The sequence below is a fragment of the Suricata suricatta genome, chromosome 5 (genome assembly GCF_006229205.1).
Source record: "Suricata suricatta isolate VVHF042 chromosome 5, meerkat_22Aug2017_6uvM2_HiC, whole genome shotgun sequence".
Taxonomy (NCBI): Eukaryota; Metazoa; Chordata; class Mammalia; order Carnivora; family Herpestidae; genus Suricata; species Suricata suricatta.
The window spans coordinates 125,159,332-125,180,397 of record NC_043704.1 but is presented as its reverse complement, the minus strand read 5'-3'; the positions used below and the strand labels follow the sequence as shown (position 1 = coordinate 125,180,397).

At 46.1% G+C, this 21,066-nt stretch overlaps 1 protein-coding gene across 2 annotated transcripts in view; it reads left to right on the top strand.

Moving 5' to 3' along the window:
* EPHB1 (EPH receptor B1) overlaps positions 1 to 21,066 on the top strand; it is a 414,308-nt gene that overhangs the window by 302,327 nt on the left and 90,915 nt on the right. For both annotated transcript variants that reach the window (XR_003908874.1, XM_029940232.1), the window contains exon 6: positions 17,711 to 17,835. Coding sequence is in view for 1 of the 2 variants with exons in the window: in XM_029940232.1 (XP_029796092.1) it covers positions 17,711 to 17,835 (125 nt within the window). In the remaining variant the exon portion in view is untranslated. The remainder of the gene's footprint in view (positions 1 to 17,710; positions 17,836 to 21,066) is intronic.

Below are 21,066 nucleotides of genomic sequence, written 5' to 3'. Positions count from 1 at the left end.
TATTTTATCCACCGACTGATCAAAAATCACATTACAGTGAGCTGGGCAAGTTGTAAGCTCCCTCTAAGCCATTGCCACATAGCTGGGCCACTTTAGCTGTCAAAAAAAAAATGTCCATCATCTTTGGTCAGGGTTGGTCATGAATTATGCAAGCTCAGATTTACATGAGGTCTTCAGGGATGCAGCCTTGCACTGAATACAGCTGCCTTGAGTTTAAAATAGACCAGCTCAGGTGGAACTTTTCTCTGTTCCAGTGGCCAAGCGATCTGCAGAGAGGTTGTTATCACCGCTAACTCCTGCAGTCATTCTCTGGCACCTGGCCCCAGATTCAGACTGATGGCCGGATCATCTGGCTGTCAGAGAGAATTAAAGTGAATGACAAACTTTACTTCTCTTTTCTGCCAACTAGATTCAGAGTGTCAGAGTTGGGGAAGGGGACCTCAGAGGAAATCTTGGAAAAAATAAATAAGACAAATCAGACTGGCACATCTTAGAAATCAACTTGCTGCAAAATAGAGTCAGTGAATTTAGGACCATCTAGGCCAGAGAGAACAAACCCAAAGGCCTATGAGCCCTGACTGGTGGTGGAGAGGAGCAAAGCATGGCCAAGTGTCAAGCAGCAGGGAGTTGTGAGGACCACAGAGGACTGTAGAGGACAGGACAAGCCTCTGCTCAGCTCCAGCAAGTGATGCCACACCCCACAGGTCCAGAACTTATAAGCTGAGAGCCTAGATTTAAAATGTTGATAAATAATTAGAAAAATTTAAAGCACTTGAGAGCCAAACAAATCCAATTCTAGATTTGGCCTGTTGGCTGTGGTTTGTCACCTCCAGCTCAGAGGGCCAATCTGATTTGGTCAAGCCTGAATGGCATGTGTGCTGTGTGGGTCTAGCCCTTTTCCACCATGGAGCAGTCACCTTTCTCAACTCTTGAGCTCAGTGTGGCAGAGGTGCAGCAGGGGACCCTGCACCTGGACCCTCCCCCTGCCCTTCACACGACTCTTGCAAGTTCACATCACTCATATGAGTGACGACCCCTCCTTCCTCAACTGTAAAATGTGAGTAATGACACCTGTTTCTGAGTGTTGTTGCGACAAGCAAATGAGACGGGACAGAAAGTGACTCTGTGAACCATGCTATGGACAGGGAGATGAGCATCATTTCTGAGTCAGATAGCAATTTGCTGGACTCTCTTCCTAGGCTGTTTCCTTCCATGGTCCTTCCATCCCTTTGTTTGGGACTGATGTCATCCCCATCAGATAAACAGCAGGTATGGATGGGCTTGCTCATTCTTCGAGGGAGGAATAGGCCTTAGAAAGGCGAGTAGCAAAGTCCTGGGGAGTTGATGAGGGCAGCAGAGCCAGAACCTGTATACCTGCCACAGACTGATCGTGCCACTCCGAGGAGTCTGTCTGTCCTTCCTTCTTATGTATTTGGAGAAGCAGCACTTTGCCTCACTTTCATGATGCCATCAGCGGTATCTATATCTGACATTTATATTATGCACACTCCCTGTATGGCCCACTGTGCCTATTGCATATGGAATATTAACATATTCACTAGGCCCACAGACACAACCCATTGCTTAATTTTGTTTAAAAAATGCTGCATTACTTCTATTAATGGTCATAAGCCCCAATAATTTGTCCATTTTTAAGGCATTTTTGACACTCCTAGACAATTACAGTCACTCAGAGATTCTACTTTGTCTACAACAGAATTACGTAGCCCACCCATTCCTCTGAACACATCACCTAATTTGCATTATTCCTTGGTTAAATATAGTATTTGCATGCATAAAGAATAATCTTTGAATATGAGAAGGAATTTTATGATATTGCAATATATCGAGCTCTTTGGAGGAAAGATATTATGTAAATCTCAAAATTAAATATTAAAACAATATTACAGTGCTGCCTGTAAAAATTTAGAGTGTTAAGATCCATATGCTGAAACCAGTTCATTTTTAGGGGCTGGTCTCATTGGAAATTAGTAGGCGAAATTTGCTCCAAAGTAGAGAAAAGATTGAGTCAGAACTTTAAAAAGACTAGGGTGATTTTAAAGAAAACTTTCATTGAAATTAATAACGAAAATCTAAAACCCTTAAGTAAATGAAATTTTCAGTGTTCATTCAATTTCATAGCTCATTTCATTGGTTTCTTCTCATTGTTAATTCTAAAAAGATTGTTTTTATTGGTTCTTAAGCCTTGACATTGGGAAGGAAATTTTAAATGGCCTCAGAAAACTCTGGGCCATTTGCAAACAGTTTTGTGTTGTCTGTGGAGCAGAGTAGGTCAGCAGGAGTACTGCTCACGATCAAAGTCATGGCTTCCACCCCTGCAGCCTGGAGGCTCTCCACTAGATGGTGAGCTCTATGGAAAATCGGATTTTCTCACCTATCTCAGCCCACAGTACTAGGCATGGGGAGACTTGATAAGTATTTGCCAGGATCCTTTAGTCCCTACATATGTATTAGTCCATAAATGTTTGCCTGGGGGGTGGTGACAGCCAACTAGCTGACTAGGTTTCTTCTTCCTCAGTGGGTCCTAGAAGGAAAACTGAAGGGGATCTTAGAATGATGCCAGCAACCCTGATCCGCTTAGAGAAGCACAGAGAGATTCACCCATACTCAAAGGGGTTTGTTTATTTATTTGTTTAAGCACTTCAACTTTGGAAATGTATTCCTTCATTCAAAACAGCCTTGTGACTGCTTTCCACAGGCTCATTCATTGGTTCCTTTTTCTAGGGGCTCCCATTCATTCATTTCCTCAACAAGTATTATTGAAGCTCTCTGTGGGTCATACACCACTTTTAGCACCAGGAACACAGGAGCAAACAACACAGGCAAAAAATCCGTGGCTCATGGAGCTCACATTCTAGTACACAGCACTCACTGAGACTGAGGTCAGTGGCCCAGAAAAGTCATGAGGGGGCCAATGACTAGCTGGGAAGCAGCAACACAAGGAGTCCTTCCACCAGGCTCTTGGTCCTACAACCAGCTGTGACACCAGCTCTCACTTTATAAAAGTTAGGGTGCAGCCACATGCCATCGATAGACAGGATCTCAGTCTGCAGCAGCTACTGCTGAAGAGTGACAGTGTTGAATAGGCTATTGTATTGCTCACTAACTGCCCAGTTTGGACTGCTCATGGAAAGATATCATCTGCTGGGCCACACAGTGGTTGTGTATGGGTATTCTCCCTCTTCTGGGTTGTGAGCCGGGCCTGGGGATGTTACTAACAGCTGAGAATGCCCCGTGTTGCATCCCTGCTGGGATGACTGGAGGGCTGTGGAGCTTGGGGTGCCCTTGCTCATTTTACTCCACCTTTGGCCAGGCACTCCAACTGTGTGGCTTGTTAAGTGAAAATGGGACACGCTGCTGGCAGTAAGATCGTAGTAAGTTCCTTACCCTGTTCAAAGTCCAAATGAGATTGTAGTAACCCTCCTTATGGAGGGAACCTCACAGAGGAACTTGTAGTTGGATTATGAGATAGTTGCTGTTTGTCCTGTGGCCTTGGCAAAGGAGGTGGGAGGGAGGAGGAATCCCTGCAATGTGTCTGCCCTGTCCTCCTCTGGCACATGTCGGCTCCGTGAGCCACAACTATAATCTTCAGGACAACATGCCTCTATCTGTCTTATTGGTTATTGTTCCCCAGTGTCTAGCTAGGTGCTTGAAATAATAGAAGTCAATAAATGTGTATTGAGTGGATTAATGAATTATTAAGCAGATGTATGAATGGATGCCTCATTCTTAGACTCATCCCAGGCATCAGCAAATGGTGCAGCTTGAGCTCTCTCTGTGGTCTTTCTTTCTTCAAACATCTTTGTGTGGTTTCTCTGATTGGAGTTATGCCTCTACATTCTTCCAGATGTTGCTGAGACCTGGAACTTCCTGGGTGCACAGTCCTCCCAAAACATGGCTCTGTGGGAGACCCTCTTCTGTGACCTGGGATGCCCCACCCCTGTGGGCAAGGACCCAGCTGCTGGGGCAAGCAAAGCTGGGGGCAGGCGGGATGGCATACCAGTGCTGCTGTCTGTCCACCGGCATGCCAACTCCGTGCCTATCATTTTCACAGCACCAGCCATGTTAAACAGGCAGGAGCACCGGGGGTTTTTGAATGCCGCAATTAACAAAACAGTAATCAAGCTAAGTGTTTAATTTCAGAAAATTAACATCTTCTCAGAGCGGATGTGAAAGATGGAGAAAAAAGGCACATTAAATGTTCTGGGTAAATAAAGGCAACACCAGACCACAAATATTTTCCAGTGCAAGAGAGACTCTTTGCTAACCCTCTGGTTTTGGGATCAGTTTCCTTCTGAGATCTGTGCTGCAGGACATCAGTGATAGAATTGAGCCCTAGGATTTTAAAATTTCTTTCTTTCTTCCTCCCTCCCTTCCTTCAGTCCTTCCTTTTCTCCCTCCCTCCCTCATCTCTCCCTCCCTCCCTCCCTTTCTTCTTTCCTGCCCTCTGCCCTCCTTCCATCCTTCCTTCCTTAACATAGCAAATACTTTATCTGTCCAGAAAAGCTCAAGGGAACAAGGGCCCTCTCTGATAGTATCTACCCCATAGAAAATCTTGATATGTATATTGTCTTTCTCTGAACTGTACTAGTTATAAGGATGACACAGTGAGTTCTTGACTGTATATTAGTTTTTTTGTGTCCTTAAGGCTGTATTTTTCCTGATAGACTATATGACTCCCGAGGGAAATGACCAGATCTCACTTCTCCAGTAATCCTTGTATGTCAGCACAGTGTCTTCTCTTCTGGTATGTCCTGACTGGCCTTATATAATGTTTTTGATCTTTGGTGCCTCATAAACCAGTGGACTGGCATTTGTTTGCAGGAATAGGTTTGCTGTGTGAGGAGGGAAGCTTGTGAGGAGATGAATGTGCAGGGGACTGGGTGGAGACAAGACATCCTGGTGTCTGTTGGTTTATCTGATGTCCTGGAAGAGAGTGAGGGCTCAGGACAAGGACTGGAAAGGCAGCTTTGCAGGAGGAACAGGGTGAAGTTTGAGCACAACAGGCAGCCTTGAGGCTAGCTGATGAGTTGCCACAGTGCAGCAGGGAGGTTGGGCTCTCACAGGTTGTAGGGCTTGTGCTGAGCGTGGTGGCCATAGGTCTTCAGGGAGGAGACTGGAAGTGTGGCCTAGTGAACAGCTTTCCTAGGAGACATCTTGTAGGCACCTGACTGGGAGAACAGAGAAAACAGAAGGAGGTCGAGTAGGTGGCTTGCAGATACACAGGAGACATGCCAGGGCCTCCTGAAAGTGTTCAGGGATGGTGGCAAGGGGAGGTGATGTCAATTCTGCGCATGTGTGATTTGTGGAGTTTTCGAGTTCCCAAGTTGAGGTATTAGTTATGTAGTTGAATATTTTCTCTACAATGTGAGAGATAAGCTTGGTTGCTGAGGGAGAAGTATTGGGGTCCAAGGTTTGAAAGTGGCAAGTTTGGCAGTGCCATTGTAGAGAAGGGGAGATGGGATTGAGCAGAGAAATTCTGCATTTCTAGAAAACGTGAGGGCTCCTTGGAAGCCAGTGACCATGTGTTTACTAAGCTGCCCATCTACCCTGTTGCGTGACTTCCCCAGCAGTGCATGGCTGACCCTACATGAAGTTAATTGTGAATGTCTCTAGTGATGAGTTTTGCTGGTTGTATCCTCAGAAAAGATAAAGGCAACTCCCACCTGAGTTTGGAGGGAATATTGTCAATTATCTTCTTGCAAAGATGGAACTGGGCTGGATAAAGAGAGACAAATAAAGAAGAGGGCTGATGCGTGGGGTGGAAGTCAAGGCCGAGTAGGCTGGAGGGGCCAACAGAAGTTGCAGTGGGCTCATCACAGGTTGCCAAGAGGAGAGAGAAAACTTGAATTTGTGATTCTGAATATGGAGTGTCAGGCGAGGCCGAATCCAAGGGGCAGATGTGGAAGAGTTGTGGAGGTTAGGGAACAGAAAGTACACTATTCTGGTGGACATGGAAGTCATCCACTAAAGGGCCAGTCCTAGAGTAGAGAAGACAGAAGCCCAAGTCTTCGGTGAGTTGGGACTGGTGGTGGAAAGGAGTACACAGTGGTCCCAAGCTTGGACCAGTGGCCCAGCTGAGTGACATTTTAACACAGGGCATGGAAGATGGTGAGCAATGGTGTGGAAATAGTGACTAGAAGCAGGAAGACACAGCTCACTTCCCAACCCAGAGGTGTGCCAGGCGCAAAACTAAACCACCATCCTTCAGAGAGCTGCAGTGCAGAAGTGTCCCCAGGAGTCAGAGTCAAGGGGAGGGAGACCTGTACTGCTGTGGGGATGGTGACATGCAGAGAGGGCCTCATAGCTGGGCACTGCAGGATGGAAACTTGCCAGCAGGATGAGGGGGTCTGAGCCCCGCGGCCAGGAGACTTCCATCTCCAGGCTCAGGGAGGACAGTCACAGACACTGCAGGCACAGCTCACAGCCCAGTGTCAGTGGTGGCTGTGTCAGTCTTAGGGTGATGGTGGTGGTTTCCCAACGCGGGGGGGGGGGGCACCCTGCCGAACATGGTGACAGCCAGGGAGCAAGGGGCACACAACCTGCTGTAAAGTATTCTTTGCTCTCTCCTGTGGCCTCTTCAGTGCCAGACATTCTGTGAACTGCCTTCTGTGCTTAAATATTCAACAAACGGGAGCTGCCATTGTACTTCCCACACCCAGGAAGGATGACAGGCCTGCAGGAGGCATGGCTGACAGGTTTGTCCTCGTCTTCACTGCCCTAGGAAAGGCACCGCCTGTCAAGTGCCCCTCATACACTCACATATCCTTCCAGAGCCTCCCACTGCCACAGGGCCACAGCACTCAGGTGTGTATCCTTAGGGCCATTTCCTGGTGTGCTTTCTAGTTACCCTCGGAGGGAGGAGAAGCCAAGTGAGGTGACCTAGGAGAGACTCAGGATCCCACTAGCCCAGGATGCTTCTTTCTGAACAATTCCACCTCCCTGCTGAGGCCCTCCTCCTGCCTCCCCCACCCCATGCTGGGCATCCTCAGTGCCTGGTGCCTGAGTGCAGGGGGAGGGGAGTGATGGCGGAACCATTATCCCTACTCTGCTCTCACCTGCAGAGGACTTAGGGTAGTGACTTTCCCTCCAGCCTTCAGTGCTCAAATCCATAAATTGTAAGAATTGGCAGAAAACTGAATGACCTCAGATGTCCTTTCAAAGTTTTACATTCTGATTTCTAGATTTCTAGACAAGTAGTTCTTAAATTTGAGTGTGCATCAGAATCCCCTGGAGGGCTTGTTAAAACACAGATTGCTGAGCCCTACCCCCAGCATTTCTGATCCAGTAAGTCTGGAATGGGGCTCAAGATTCTGCAGTTCATGCCAGCTGCCAGGTGATGCTGAACTGCAATCACATTTTGAGAACTAGCAGGGTCAGTTGGATGATCCCAACAAAGAACCCCCTCTTCATCAGCACTAATGTCACAAATGAGAACCTCTGCTATAAACCCACATCCCTGGAATGGCCCCCAGCCTCCAACCCCAAGTTGTCACACCCCCTGCCTTGTCCCTTCGTGGATGGACCCAAGATGGAAGCACCTATCTGGGATATAGGACTGACTCAGCCACTCAGGCCTGAAGCCCTCACTTTTTCTCCCACTCCTGCTTCACTGAGTCCATGGAGAGACTCAGCCAATATTCTACGACAGAATCGAAATGGTGCCACCCCCACAAAGCAGTCCTCTGTCCTTAGTTGACTCCAAGATAGAGAGGGAGATTGGAACAGGGAGTCCGGGTCATCTGAAGGCAAGCCCAGAGCAACAGCCAAGAAGCCAGTGTCCACAATAGGAGAAAACAATTAGAAACATAATTAATTCTGCTTTTGTATTCATATCCAGTCTCCAAACTAATTGCTTATTTGTTTAATCTACTTTGGCCAGAAGTGTTACTGCACCAAAAATATTTAATGAGTCAGACTTCCTAATGTAAAATTCAAGCATATTTATGCAATGAAATTAGTTTTCATCATCAGAGGGAGAACCTGTTATCTGAGCAATACCTTCTCGACAAAGTTATCTCCTAGAATAGAAATGTCAGAGGAAACACAATTCCTCATTTGCACAGTCTGTCTGTGTGAAAACTGTTCCTCTTTGTCTTCAGTAACTAGTAGGCCTGAAGTCTTTAGTTGACATTGACATCTAGATTTTAGTTTTGTCCTAAGAATGCATTTCATATAAGGAGCAAGATAACCCACCACCCCCAATGCCTCAGTCCCAGTCTCATCACCCACACCTTTTACGAGCACCCACAGTGTACTCTGAGGCCTCAAGGGGACTTTGTGGAGGCTGTCCCGTGTTTTTGGATCTCTCTGTGAGCCCTTCAGAGTCTGGGTTGGGGAGATGGGAAAGGGACTGGCTTCAGGGCTCGGGACTCCTGCTTCTGATTCATCTAGAACAGCTGAATTGTTCTATTTCTCCTTTAATGCTTCAGGGAAAATTCTGTTGGGAGAAAGGATTCCATGACTCTTAAAAAGGAAAATTAGAAAACTGCTAATGTCAGGGTAGCATTTCAGCTGAAACCTCCCAGTTAGGTGGGGCTGGCCCCAGTCTCCTGGCCTCTGCCCCTGGGCCATGTAGAAGCACTCCTGTCCCCGAACCCCCAGGAGGGCTATATTCAGACCCATTCCGTCTTCCTCCCAGGTGCACTCCACCTGCTCCCCAGAAATTCATGACCTTGCCACTCCTCCCCCTTGTGCCTTTCTCCCTGAAGGGCCACTGTCCATGTTAGGTACAAGTACATGATTTTCTGACCCTTTTACTTCCAGTGTCTTTAGAGAAGAGACTGAAATCATTCCAGTAAGAGCAAACCTTTATGGAACATTTATTATGTGCTAACACAGTAGGAAGAAGCTAAAAACATGACTCCTTCCCTAAAGAATTTATTCCAGTGATGGAGAGATGGAGATGATGGAAAGTTCGATCTGTCTCAAGGTAGCAGTTACTGCACAATGAGCGTTACTAAAATAAGGGCCTTGAGTTGGGAGGAGGGGGAGAAGTGGTACTCTGGTAGGTGTGGTCAAGCAGGGGTCAAGGCAGGGCAATGTGTGGTGTGATCTGTGCTTCTGAAGTCTACTGGATTATGAAAAGATGTGTCAGAGATCCCCAAAGCTGGGTTCTGCTGGGACATGGTGTGTGGAGTGTTAGAAGAAAGCAGTGGGGTCTTCCATGGACCAGTAGGGGCGGGCAGCCTGGATCAGCCAGTGGCTGCCATGTTGTTCAATGTTAGATGAGGCACTGTTGAAGGTTTTGAAGAACCTGGGTGAATCAAGTTTTCGAAAGATTAATCTGGCTGCAGTATGGTTTGAAGTGAAGAGCCTCAGAAGTGTAAAAGAGAGGTGAGACAGGATATCAGGTATAAGGAGATACAGGTGACGAGACCAGGAAGAAGGCTAGGACAGAGCCAAGGAAGCATCCATGGCCCCTGGGCCTGAGTCACACTATCAGATGGGTGGGCCGTGACTCATCCTCTCCTCTGAGCCAAAGGTCTCTTTGTCCTCAAGGACAAGGCACCCTATTGTTCACATCCTAGATTACTTCCAAGGAAACCTTTCTGTCATCTTGAGATGTCCCAGGAAACCATCTCTCTTCTGGAGCGCTTATCACACAAACTTCTGGGGAATCCTGCCATTAACGTTCCCCTTCTCCAAGCTATTCTTCTCCATCACTTCCATCCTGATGGGGCAGACATGTTTATTTATCCCCTCAAAGATACTTATCAAATAAATACCCACAACTGTCACTGGATTGTGCTTTCGCATTTACCTCCGGAACTATGCCCAGGCATTGATTTGCATATGTCAAGAGTAGTGGATCTATGGCATGCCTGGGTGGCTGAGTTGGTTAAGCATCCAACTTCAGCTCAGGTCATGATGTCGCAGTTTGTGGGTTCAAGCCCCACGTTGGGCTCTGTACTGACAGCTCAGAGCCTGGAGCCTGCTTCGAATTCTGTCTCCCTCTCTCTCTGCCCTTCCCCTGCTCACGCTCTGTCTCTGCCTGTCTCAAAAATAAATAAACATTGGGGCACCTGGGTGGCTCAGTTGGCTTCTGCTCAGGTTATGATCTTGTGGTTCCTGGGTTTGAGCCCTGCATCGGGCTCTGTGCTGACAGCAAGCTCAGAGCCTGGAGCCTGCTTCAGATTCTGTATCTCCCTCTCTCTCTGACCTTCCCCTGCTCGTGCTCTCTCTCTGTCTCTCAAAAATAAAAAAATAAAAACATTTTTAAAAATAAATAAATAAATAAACATTTTTTAAAAGGTTAAGAAAAAAAAAGTAGTGGATCTAGAAGGAGACTATGAGATTGTTGCTAAGACCCCTGGCCTGGCAGACTAGTTCTAAGTGGAAGGAGCTATGGGCCATACAGGGTATAGCCTCTAGAACATTTGAAAGATCCATAACATAAGTATTAATAATCCTGTTTTACAGTTGATGAACTTGAGGTCCCAAAAAGTTAAGTAACCTTAGTCGAAGGTCACACTGTAAGCAGACGGCAGAATGGGAACCCACATGTCTCTACAGCGCCTCCATGTCCTATAGTTCTCTATGTTTGCCAACTCTTGCTGCTCTGGGCTGGACCCTAGGACTCTGGCTGTTCCTTACCCTGCCTTGTTTTCCTCATAGCTGGCGTCTGTGGTCTATAGATTGCAGGTGGTTAGTCCAAGGATGATTTGACTGGGAAAGGGCTCTTCCAGAAAGAATAGAAGAGGTTAGCATTACCATGTGATCCAGAAATTTTGCAATTAGAATATATATCCTAAAAATGCAAACATAGGTCCACACAGAAACTTGTATGTGAATGTTCTTAGCGTTATTCGCAACAGCTAAAATGTGTAAACAACCCAAATATCCATCAACTTAGGGACATCTGTCGTATAAAAAGCAATGTCCAGGAAGGTAAAAGAGGTTACTAAGCATCAGAGGTCCACCATTCAGTCTAGGGCAGCCATATCTCTGTGAGGAGTCACTGATAGGACCTTCCCTCTGCCTCAAACCACATGGCAGGGCCAGGAGTGCTCCCCCAACCTGCCCAGCATGAGTTATCATGAGGAAGGCAGGTGGGCTCCTCTTTCTATGGGCTTCCTTGGCAAGTTCAGTTATGAATGTCCCCCTAAGTGGAGAGGTCATTTATCTTCCAGAAGACTTATGAGGGCTGTCACCTGAGCCAAGGCGGAGGGGATTCAGCCGTGACCTGCACCCCAGCTCCTAGGGTGGGAGAGAGGTGGCCTTGGAACAAGGCTGTCCCTGGCACAGTTTCTACCTGCACAAGCAACACTGCTTTAGATGAAATCTGCCAAACTTTGAAAACCAAATTTCATATTTTTATAAACTCTTCAGGCATTTTACTATAATAGATTGAGTTAAATTTGAACAGTATGTGTTTGTTGCTATTGTTTTTATTTAAAACTACTTTAAGTACTTTTGGTTATCTTACAATATTTTAATGCAGTAAACTGTTATATCATTTATTATTTCTCCAAGTGGATTATGGTTAAAACTGTTGAAAGAATTATTTTGACACAAAAATCAAGACATTAGAAGGCAATTTTTAATAAACAAAGATAATGTATTAGAACTTAGTAATTATCCTAGAAAAATAAAACATCAATTCATTCTCATATCTTGTGGTTTGAGATGCTTAATTGTTGGAGGAGATGGGATGCCCTTATCAAATAAGGATAACAAAATGCATAAGAGGAAAACTTTGAATATGACTAAGCCCATACTACATTAAATGGACAAAGAATGTAATAAACATAAAAGGTATGGTCCAGGTGAACCTGCGATATGACAACAAGGTTTCCATGCATAAAGACTCAAGGTTCCAGATTTGGGATTTAACTCCTGGCATACATTCATGCAACCCTCCCATACCACAAGCACCATGATCTCCTTTGGAGCCTTTCTTAAAAGCAGAAGGCTGGGTGGTGGCTGACCAGGCCCAGCTCTGAGGCTATAGGTGGTGACCTCTGACCAGTTTTGGATCCAGTTCCACATTTGTCTGGTGTCACCTGTGCGTTTTTTCATAACTTACAGCTGGGACCATCCTGTTCTGGCAATTTATCCACATCTCATTTGTCAGCTCAGGCGAGAACATTCTGTACACTTTCTCTGTCGTATGTGATATACTATCTTGGATCTGCCTGCTTCAAAAGCAGTTTGGGAGAATGATCTCCCCAAAGTCTTCCTTGGCGAAAAAGAGGTAGTGACTCACTGACTCAGCCTGCCTTTGCATTTTCTCCACCCCTGAGACCCTTGACCAATGGAGGTTAAGTCTCTCTCTGCTTCTTATATATTTATTTATTTATTTATTTATTTATTTATTTATTTATGGTTATTTTTGAGAGACAGAATGTGAGCAGGGGAGGGGCAGAGAGAGAGAGAGAGACAGAATCTGAAGCAGGCTACAGGCTCTGAGCTGTCAGCACAGAGCCTTACGTGGGGCTAGAACCCACACACTGTGAGATCACAACTTGAGCCGAAGTCAGATGTTCAACCTGCTGAGCCACCCAGGCACCCCTGCTTCTGACATTTAAAGGGGCTTTTATTATTGAAGGTAGCCTCTCTCATTGGACCCTCCTCGTTCTGGTTCTGGTTGTTTTCGAACCTAGCTGATCTTACTCAGTTCTTGACAGGACACTTTGCCTTGCCTTTCCATTCTCCTTTTTGTATCCCAAATTCTTGTCAGGTCCAGCTTCTTCATTTTGCTAAGAAGGAGTGCAGGGCACTTTTGATGATGTTGGGGCTTTGGGAGATTTCCTCTTTAGAACAAACACATCCTTCTTGAGCCTTTAGTAGCTGTTTTCCAAATAGTCCCTAAGGTAGTTCTTTATTGGTACTTTTTCTAAAGAATGGCCCATATTTATTTGTTTGCTAAATTTCAGTAATATTGTGAACTCTTTATTTTCTTTTTCTTCTCTGCATTAGTGTTTAATTTAGTCAAGAGCATTCTTGTGAGGGAGAGACCTTTTGAAGCATTCAGTGAAACTTCCTTCATCTTATTGTTGAAACCAGCATATTCAGAGTTCAGAGGGGCTGCTGCTTGGAATTACCCTTCCCACCTCTCTTAAATCTGACTTAGCTTTGCTACGTGGTGTTTGAGTGGACACCTAAACTCATTTTCATTTTTGGTTTTGTTGGAAGCTTTCAAAGCATGCAAAACACCAGATTTAGAGGTGGCATTTGAGCTTGGTTTAGGAAAACAAAAGTTTGTCGCTGTAGGTGATCACCAGTGTCAGAACACCAAATGTAAGCTGTCTTGGACTTTCAGGGAGGAAGAGTAATACTCTGTTTCTCTCTCCCATGTGCTAAATCCCATCTCAATTAAAACAGAAGACCTTTAGAGTGAACTGTGCAAGGATGAGCATCCTGCAATGAACATCTGTCATCACTGTAAATCTGAGCATTGTCAACAGCGGTCACCCTTACCCTCTGGCAGCTTCTCCTGGATCTATGTGCTGATTGGCGGCTGGGAGGTCCTTGCCATTTGTGGCTCTGGATTGCTTCTGGATCACCCTGTCCTGTGATTGCCTCTTTGCCACCTAATCCCAGCTACAAGCCAAGGATCTTCAGAGCAGGGCTGTGGCTTTTTATTACTTATCCTTCTGTCCCCAATGATTAGAGCAAGGGCCTGGCATAATGGTTGGAAAATATGTTGAGTCTTGAATGATGGTTTTCCTGGGATTAGAGGCAAAGAAAAGAACCAAGTCCATCAAAATCGTCAGGTCATTTGGTTTAATCTTTCCAGTTTTTAATCCATGGTGCTTTAGCTCTCGAGGCAGAGGAGGATCCAAAAAAACTATATGGCACTGCCAGGGTTGGCAGCATAAAAGTTGTATTTCCATGCGAGCCTGAAAGGGCAGCTGGAGCTGCACAGTGAGTGGGGTGGGAAGCAGGCCTTCCTGGACCATCTGTGTTGGTGGTCCCACCAGGATCCACCCTTTTGTCCCCCCACCCCTGCCCCACCAACCCTGTGATCTGCCCTGACTCCAGAAATTGCCCCACCTTCCTCCTCTCTGGCGCTCTGCACAGTGCATGCAAAGTCTCGAATGCCAGCCACGAGCCATCCCCACTTACCCATCCAGCCTGTTGCTAACTGTGCTCAGTTCCTGGTTTCCTTTTACATGAGCTAGCAGCAGCGCTCCACACATCCTCTCCTCCTGGAGACACTCACTGTCACTTGACTTCTAGGTAATCACACTCCCCTGCTTCCTTCTAGCTCATTGCCCTTTCCTTCTCAAGTCCCTTGGCTGTTTCTCCTCCTCTCCTGAATCTGTTCTCTTCTCCTCATTCTTGTGATGATCTCTGTTAGTTCTTCTGCTTTTGGTATCTCTGACAGACTGGTGGATCTAAACTGGTGTCTCCAGTCTGGACCTCTTATACATGCATTTGCCTACTTTGACCGCTTCTGCTGACGTCTTGCCACATCTCAGCTGATGGCAGCCCCACTTTTCCAGTTGCTGAGGCAAAAAACCTTGGAGTCATCTTGGCTCTTCTGTTTCATCCACATCCCACATCCATTGAGATGTTCTAAATCTGTTCAGCATCTGAGCACCTCCATGATCGCCACCTCCACTGCTTCGAACCTGGTCCAGGTAACCACAGTCTTGCAGCTGGACTATGACAACAGTGTTAAGATGGGGCTTTCAGCTTTTCTGGGGCCCCTGCATTCTATTTACATCACAGTGGAGGGCAATGCTGTTAACATGCAAGTCAGATTACATCACTCCTCTGTTCAACACCCTCCCATGGCTCTCCTTCTCACTCAGGGGCGAAGCCGTCGTCTCTGGCCTCATCTCTGCCCTACTCCCACTGGCTCTTCGCTATTCCTCTGAAACAATAGTTTGCTTCCAGTTTAGAACCAGTGCCCTGGCCTTTTCTTCTCAAATGCTCTTTTCTCTGGTGTCTACATGGCCCCCTCCCCTCCTATACCACCATGCTGCTGCATCTACTTCTCAAGCAAGGTCTTGCCAACCCTGTGATTTAGAATGGCAGCCTTCTCTCAGCAAGCCTCCTACACTTGGACAATTCTGTGTCCCTTCCCCCACCCCTGCTTCATTTGTTCCTGTTGTACTTAATATTTTAACATATCTTGTGATTGATCACATCTGGCCTTTGACCCCACTCCACTAGAAAAGAAGCTCTGTGAGGGCAGGAGATTGTATTTCACTCACTATGGAATCTCTAGAACCTAGAGTGGTAACTGGTACATGGCCATTGCCCAGTGAACATTTGTTTAATTTGTTCATTAATGGGCCTGGGCCGTGATGTTAAGTTAGGAGGAAGAGAAGGTACATTTGATGGTTGAATTGGGATCCAAAAGTATTTCAGCTTACTAGATTAATAGACCAAGTGTTACACCATAAAGGCAAAAGCATATGTGGAAACCCTTATAGTCAAACCCACAAGCAAACTCTACAAACAAAAGTTGAGGAACCCACCATGAGAAAACCTCAAGGTTATATTTGACAGTGATTTCAGAATCAAATGGCAGGGACATTTTTTTGATCCAAAAAAAGGCTAATGGTCACCTTAATTGATATCTGGGACCCAGATTATGGGAGATATTAGTTTCACCCTAATCTCTGCTGTGTAAACAGCAGTGAGAGAATTGGATTTACCTCTGGGCCATATGCATAAAAAGAGATTTAGACAACATGAGCCCCATTTGGAAAAGAGCCATCTCAGAGAGCAGCATGTCATGGGAGAAATGTTCATGGAATCTGGCTGTTCTTTTCAGCAGGATAAACTCAGGGGAGACCTAACTAGCTTCTTTAGCTATTTGACAAGCCATTCAGTGAAAGAGAGAACATTCTCTGTTACTTTAGTCAGTGGGTCTGAGACTGGTGAGAAGACGAATTTCAGATAGGCATAGGAAGACATGCAAATTGGTGAGAGCTACGGAAGGATGAAGCCACAGCTCCTAGAGGCAGTGAGCGGCCAGACCTTGGGGATGCAGCAGGGCCCGGCAGAGAATACTTGATAGGGGGATTCAGGACGCATTAAAGCAGGTCCTCCAGGAGGCAGAACCCAAGATGGGATTGCAGGTGCCAGAGATTGACAGGGAGGCCAGAGGAGGCTGGCAGAACCATCAGATCACAATGAAGGAGAGAGGGCAGGAAGGAGGATTAGGTGAGGAGACTCAGACTGCCACGCTGTACAAAGAAGCGTTGGTGAGTTCAGTGGGGAGTCGTTGAGAGAAAGCTGCTGAGCAGATGAGTCAGGGATAGGTTTACTGAAGCATCCTTGCTGCTCTCCATCATTGGCTGGGAGTAACCCACAGGAAATGGGTCCCTGCATGGACGTGGTGGTGGTTTCAGGGTCTAGCAGCCAGGGCCCTGAGTCAGCTATGCTCCCAGAGGTGGGAGCTCTGAGAGGTGCATTATCAAGGCCACCCTAAGGTCCATAGTAGGAACCCTGCAGGGTCTCTGATTCTAAGCCCTCCTAACACCATGTCTCACACTGTGCTCTCTGATGGCTCCCTGGACTGTGGGCCTCTTCACAAGTACTCTGAAGCCCCTCCCCTGGCCTGGGGGCAAGCTCACTGAGAACTCACTGAGAGCCCAGTGAGTAGAGAGCACAGGGATCCCGCACCCCAAGACTGGTAGCCATGCTCTGGAGGGGAATCTGTTAACTTAAAGTGAGGATAGTACATGTCAGCCCACCACAGTCCCCCAGAGAAACCCTTGTAAACTGGAGTTCATGTGAGGAAACGACCTTTGTTGCTGCAGAAGTGCCAGGACTAAATGGAACAGTCCCTGAGCAGAGCACGGACTGAAGCCTCATCCATAACCCGCCTCTTCCCCCAGAAAGACAACCCTCATTTATTATTTCCAGACTGTTTTCATTTTACTTACATCACGTGAAAAATGTTGAATTGGGAAATAAATAATATTATTTCCTCACAGAGATTTTGGAATCACTTCACAGATTTTGGAGTTATTATCCTGTTTCCAAATGTTTGGTTTGTGTATCATTTCTTCATTTATATTTGTGAGCTCTTTATCGCCACTGTCCTCATTTGGAAAACTCTGACAGAAGTCTGAATGAACTGAGTTGGTGGTCTGTGTTCATGTCCTTTTGAGAGTTGCCTCCTCTCTTTCTTTGGAAGTGCAGTAAAATCTTACATGCAGTTTCAGAAAGAGACATTTGCCAGAACGTTCCTTTCTGTGGCAGTAATTCTGCACTGGCCAGTTTTAGTCTCTCATTACCATCCCTTGCCTCAGGTTCTCTTCTCTATAGGAGCTCAGCCCATTAACTCAGGACTGAGATTCCTTCAAAACTTTCTGCTCAAAAACATCCCATTGTGCCTCCTGTCTCACTGTCTGACGCCTAGACTTGCCCTTGTTGTCATGCCCTCCCTAACTGGCTTCGGCTTCCCCAGGCCACACTGCTTTCATGTGACTCCTCCAACCATCTCTTTTTGGTCAAGCCTTTCTCCTCCCTGCCCCGGAAACACCTTGTCTGTTCCAGCCCTGCCCTGACACATGTCCTCCTGTCCTAAAATACCACCTTTCCTCTCCTTTCTTGGCCATACTCCATTCACTATGCAAAACCCACAGGCAGTTCTGCAGATCAGCTCAGCTGGTAAGAGAGAAACCCAGAGACACTTCTCTCTTCATTTATCTCTCAAAGACGATACATATCATATACTCTAGGGTCTGTTCATTTGCCCTGTCTCTTCCTCTCTCCACAGCCCCTTCCACTGTTCCCATCATGCACCAGGTCAGTGCCACCATGAGGAGCATCACCTTGTCATGGCCACAGCCGGAGCAGCCCAATGGCATCATCCTGGACTATGAGATCCGGTACTATGAGAAGGTGAGCCAGCTCTGTCCTCAGGCTTGCAAGACCCAGGGCCAGCTACTGTCCAGGGGATGGTGGCCATCTGAGGACTGGAAGAAGTTCTGAGGTGGGGAGAAATCTGCTCATGGAGGCCAGAGGCTCCTTGGAGAGTTCATCAGGTCTTCCTTGACAAAAGTCCCCAACGTCCAGACTCTTCTTATGCCAACTCAGGAGAGAATCTTCCAGCATACCACCCTGCCTTCTGAATAGCTCAGTGGGCTGGTATGGGCAGAACCAATCCCATTTCCCCAGTCATGTGTTTGCTATATTAATGTAGATGCTACAAAGTTCCAGGTGTCCCCTGAGCTTCCCAAAGATTTTATGGGTTTTGAGACCTGTGTTCTCTAAAGTTTTTGATCATGTTCTTCCAATATAAGTTTATTTATAAGTCATATGCATATATTACTGCACTAATATATTTATAGAGATTAAAGACATGCACATGTAAAATTTAAAGAATGAGATAGAAAATAAAAGAAATTTATGTGCTGTCCACAGAGTGCTCTGTAGCAGCTGCTCCTGGGGCCTGCCACAGGGCACTGCTGCCAGGAGTAGGGAAGTGGTGCCTTGTGGAGCTGCCCCTCCTTGGTCTCTTTGGGGGAAACAGGTCCTTCTTCCCACCATGTTAAACTGCATTATTTGCAAAACCCCAGGAAAATACTGACCCAACACATCGTTCATAAAGACACCAGGTTCGTTTATACGTTCAGCAAATATTTATTGAGTGCCTGCTGTTTGGCAAGTACTATTCCAGGATATATTAATGATCCAAACAAATATTCCTGCTCTCACAGGGCTTACTTTCCAACAGGAGACAGAAAATGAAGATAATAAATAAGGAGATCATATAGTATGTTAGAAAATGAATGATGCAAAGGAAAACAGAGCAGAGCATGGTAAATGGAATCAGGGGGTCAGGTTTGGGGGAGGAGCAGGTTTGCAGAATGAAATAGGATGGTGAAGGTAGGCCTCTTGGAGTCAATAGCTTCTAAGTAATGATGTGAAAGAGGTGAGGTTGGGAAGCGGGGGAAGGAGGAACAACCACCTGTGTAAAGGCCCTGAGGCAGGTCATGACTGATGATTCTAGGAGCAGGAAGAAGACCAGCATGAATCTAGAGTGGTATGAGCAGTAGGAAAGTAGTAGACAAGTGAGAGAGGTAACTAGCGGAGGTGATCATGCTGGAACTTAGAACTTTATTTAGCTTTTTCACTGAGTAACATGAGTATTCATAGCAGGGTTAGAAGCAGAGAAGAGACAAAATTGGACTTACATTTCAAGAGGACCATTCAGCTGTTCCATTAAAAGCAGGCCTACTAGATTACAGTCACCTAGAACAATGATGCTGGTGGCTTGATCAGTATGGAAGGAGATGGCTGGCAAAACAGAGTAGATTCCAGATATATAAACTATAGATAGAGCAGTGGCATTTCTAACAGTTTGGACTTCAGATAAGGGAAGGTGCCCGAAAGAAGGATGTAGCCACCATTAACTTAGAAGGGGCTTGTTGTGGTAGAGCATGTTTGTGACAAGGGAAGGGACAGAAGTTCAGCCTGATGTCTAAAACAACTCAGAGAGCCAAGTAGCACAGGCAGCTAGATGTCCCTGCCTGGCGCTCAGCAAAGAGGCCAGGCTGGAGAAGTCTATCTGGAAGCTGTCGGCATGTAAATGAGCCTGGCAGAACTCTCCAGTGGGTCAGTGGAGGATCAGGGATGGAGACTCATGGCCTTCCAGCAAGAAGGCAGTGTTGAGCCGTGGCCCATGACTGCCTGGGGAAGGAGGGCCCTAGTTTCCCGTGCCTTCCATAACTAACCAGCCGTGCAGCCATGGTCAAATTGTGTCACCATTCTGGGTCACAGTTTTCACATTTGTAAAATAGTAGCAATTTGTGTCCCTGAAAGTGGAGAGCCAGATGGATCACTAATCCAGTCTGTGGCCGAACTTACAAGCAAGGTGAGGATTAGCTAGTGTTCTATTCCATTTAGAGAATATTGGGTTTTGTAGACAGTTGATTCAGATAATTCAGTGAATTGGAGGTAATTTAAACCATCTGGATTCATAAGAAACCATTATATCCAACCAGCTTTGAATTGGGGCCCTTGTTTGCTAGATATTTTTTATCAGTTAACAAAGTAAATGTTGGCTTTCCACAGTGTTTTAGACCAATCTCTCGACCAATTGTCCACACACAGTCTCATTTCATCATCAGAATTGACCTTTGAATTTGATAGAGTTATCATGTATGGCCAGCATATGATGCAATGTCAGAATCATTAGAAAGATTCTAACAGTGCCTCTTCCCACACACACTTGAACTTGAGCCTTGTAAACTTACCTCAGAAAAATAATAGTAATTTCTCCCTAGGCTGCCCCTCTTGGGTGCCAGGAGCTTTATAAGCATTATCTATTTTTCTCCTCACTACCTGGTGTGGTAAATATTAGTATCATTGCTATGGGTAAAGAAACCAGTGCACAAAGTAGTTCAAAATAAGACAAAACTTGCCCATGACCACACAGCTAGGAAGCGAGACTGTCACAAGTGGCAGTTCTGGAGAGCAGCTACGTAGATGGGAGCCACCTGCCTCCCACCTCCTCTGCCCTGCCAAGGGCACCCACCCCAGCATGGGGGTGGGCTTCATGACAGGCTCCTGCCTGTGTCCCCTGGCTCCTCGTTCCCCAGTCCACACCAAGCTCCTCTGCTACTTTTCCCTTTACATGCAAGCCTCCTCCTTTGAAATACTGTAATTAACTTTAACTCTTGATGCCATGAAGGAGGCTTATTCTCCCATTTCAGACCATGTCCCTACTTCTCCGTAATTTATACTAATTATTAACAGACACACATGCACTGCAGCTTAATGCCTGAGGCAGCTTCCACACCTCAGTGAAGCATATTATTGTCCTCACTCCAGAGGATAGAATGCTTTCCTTGGAAACACAGAAGATTCTTTGCCAAAGCATTGGTTACCGTTCAGTATGTTACTGAATGGAACTCTCCTTCACTTATAAAGTGCTTGACTGTAAGATCTGTTACACTGCGCAGACCATTTCTAATACAAATAAAGAAAAGGACATTACCCTGTGAGGGTATTTTGAAATAACCACAGTGGCAATAAATCATCATATATTGAGTACCTGTTAGGTGCCAGATATTCAGACACATTAGCTCTGATCTTGAAAAGAAATAAAAAGAAAGATACTTGAAAGCC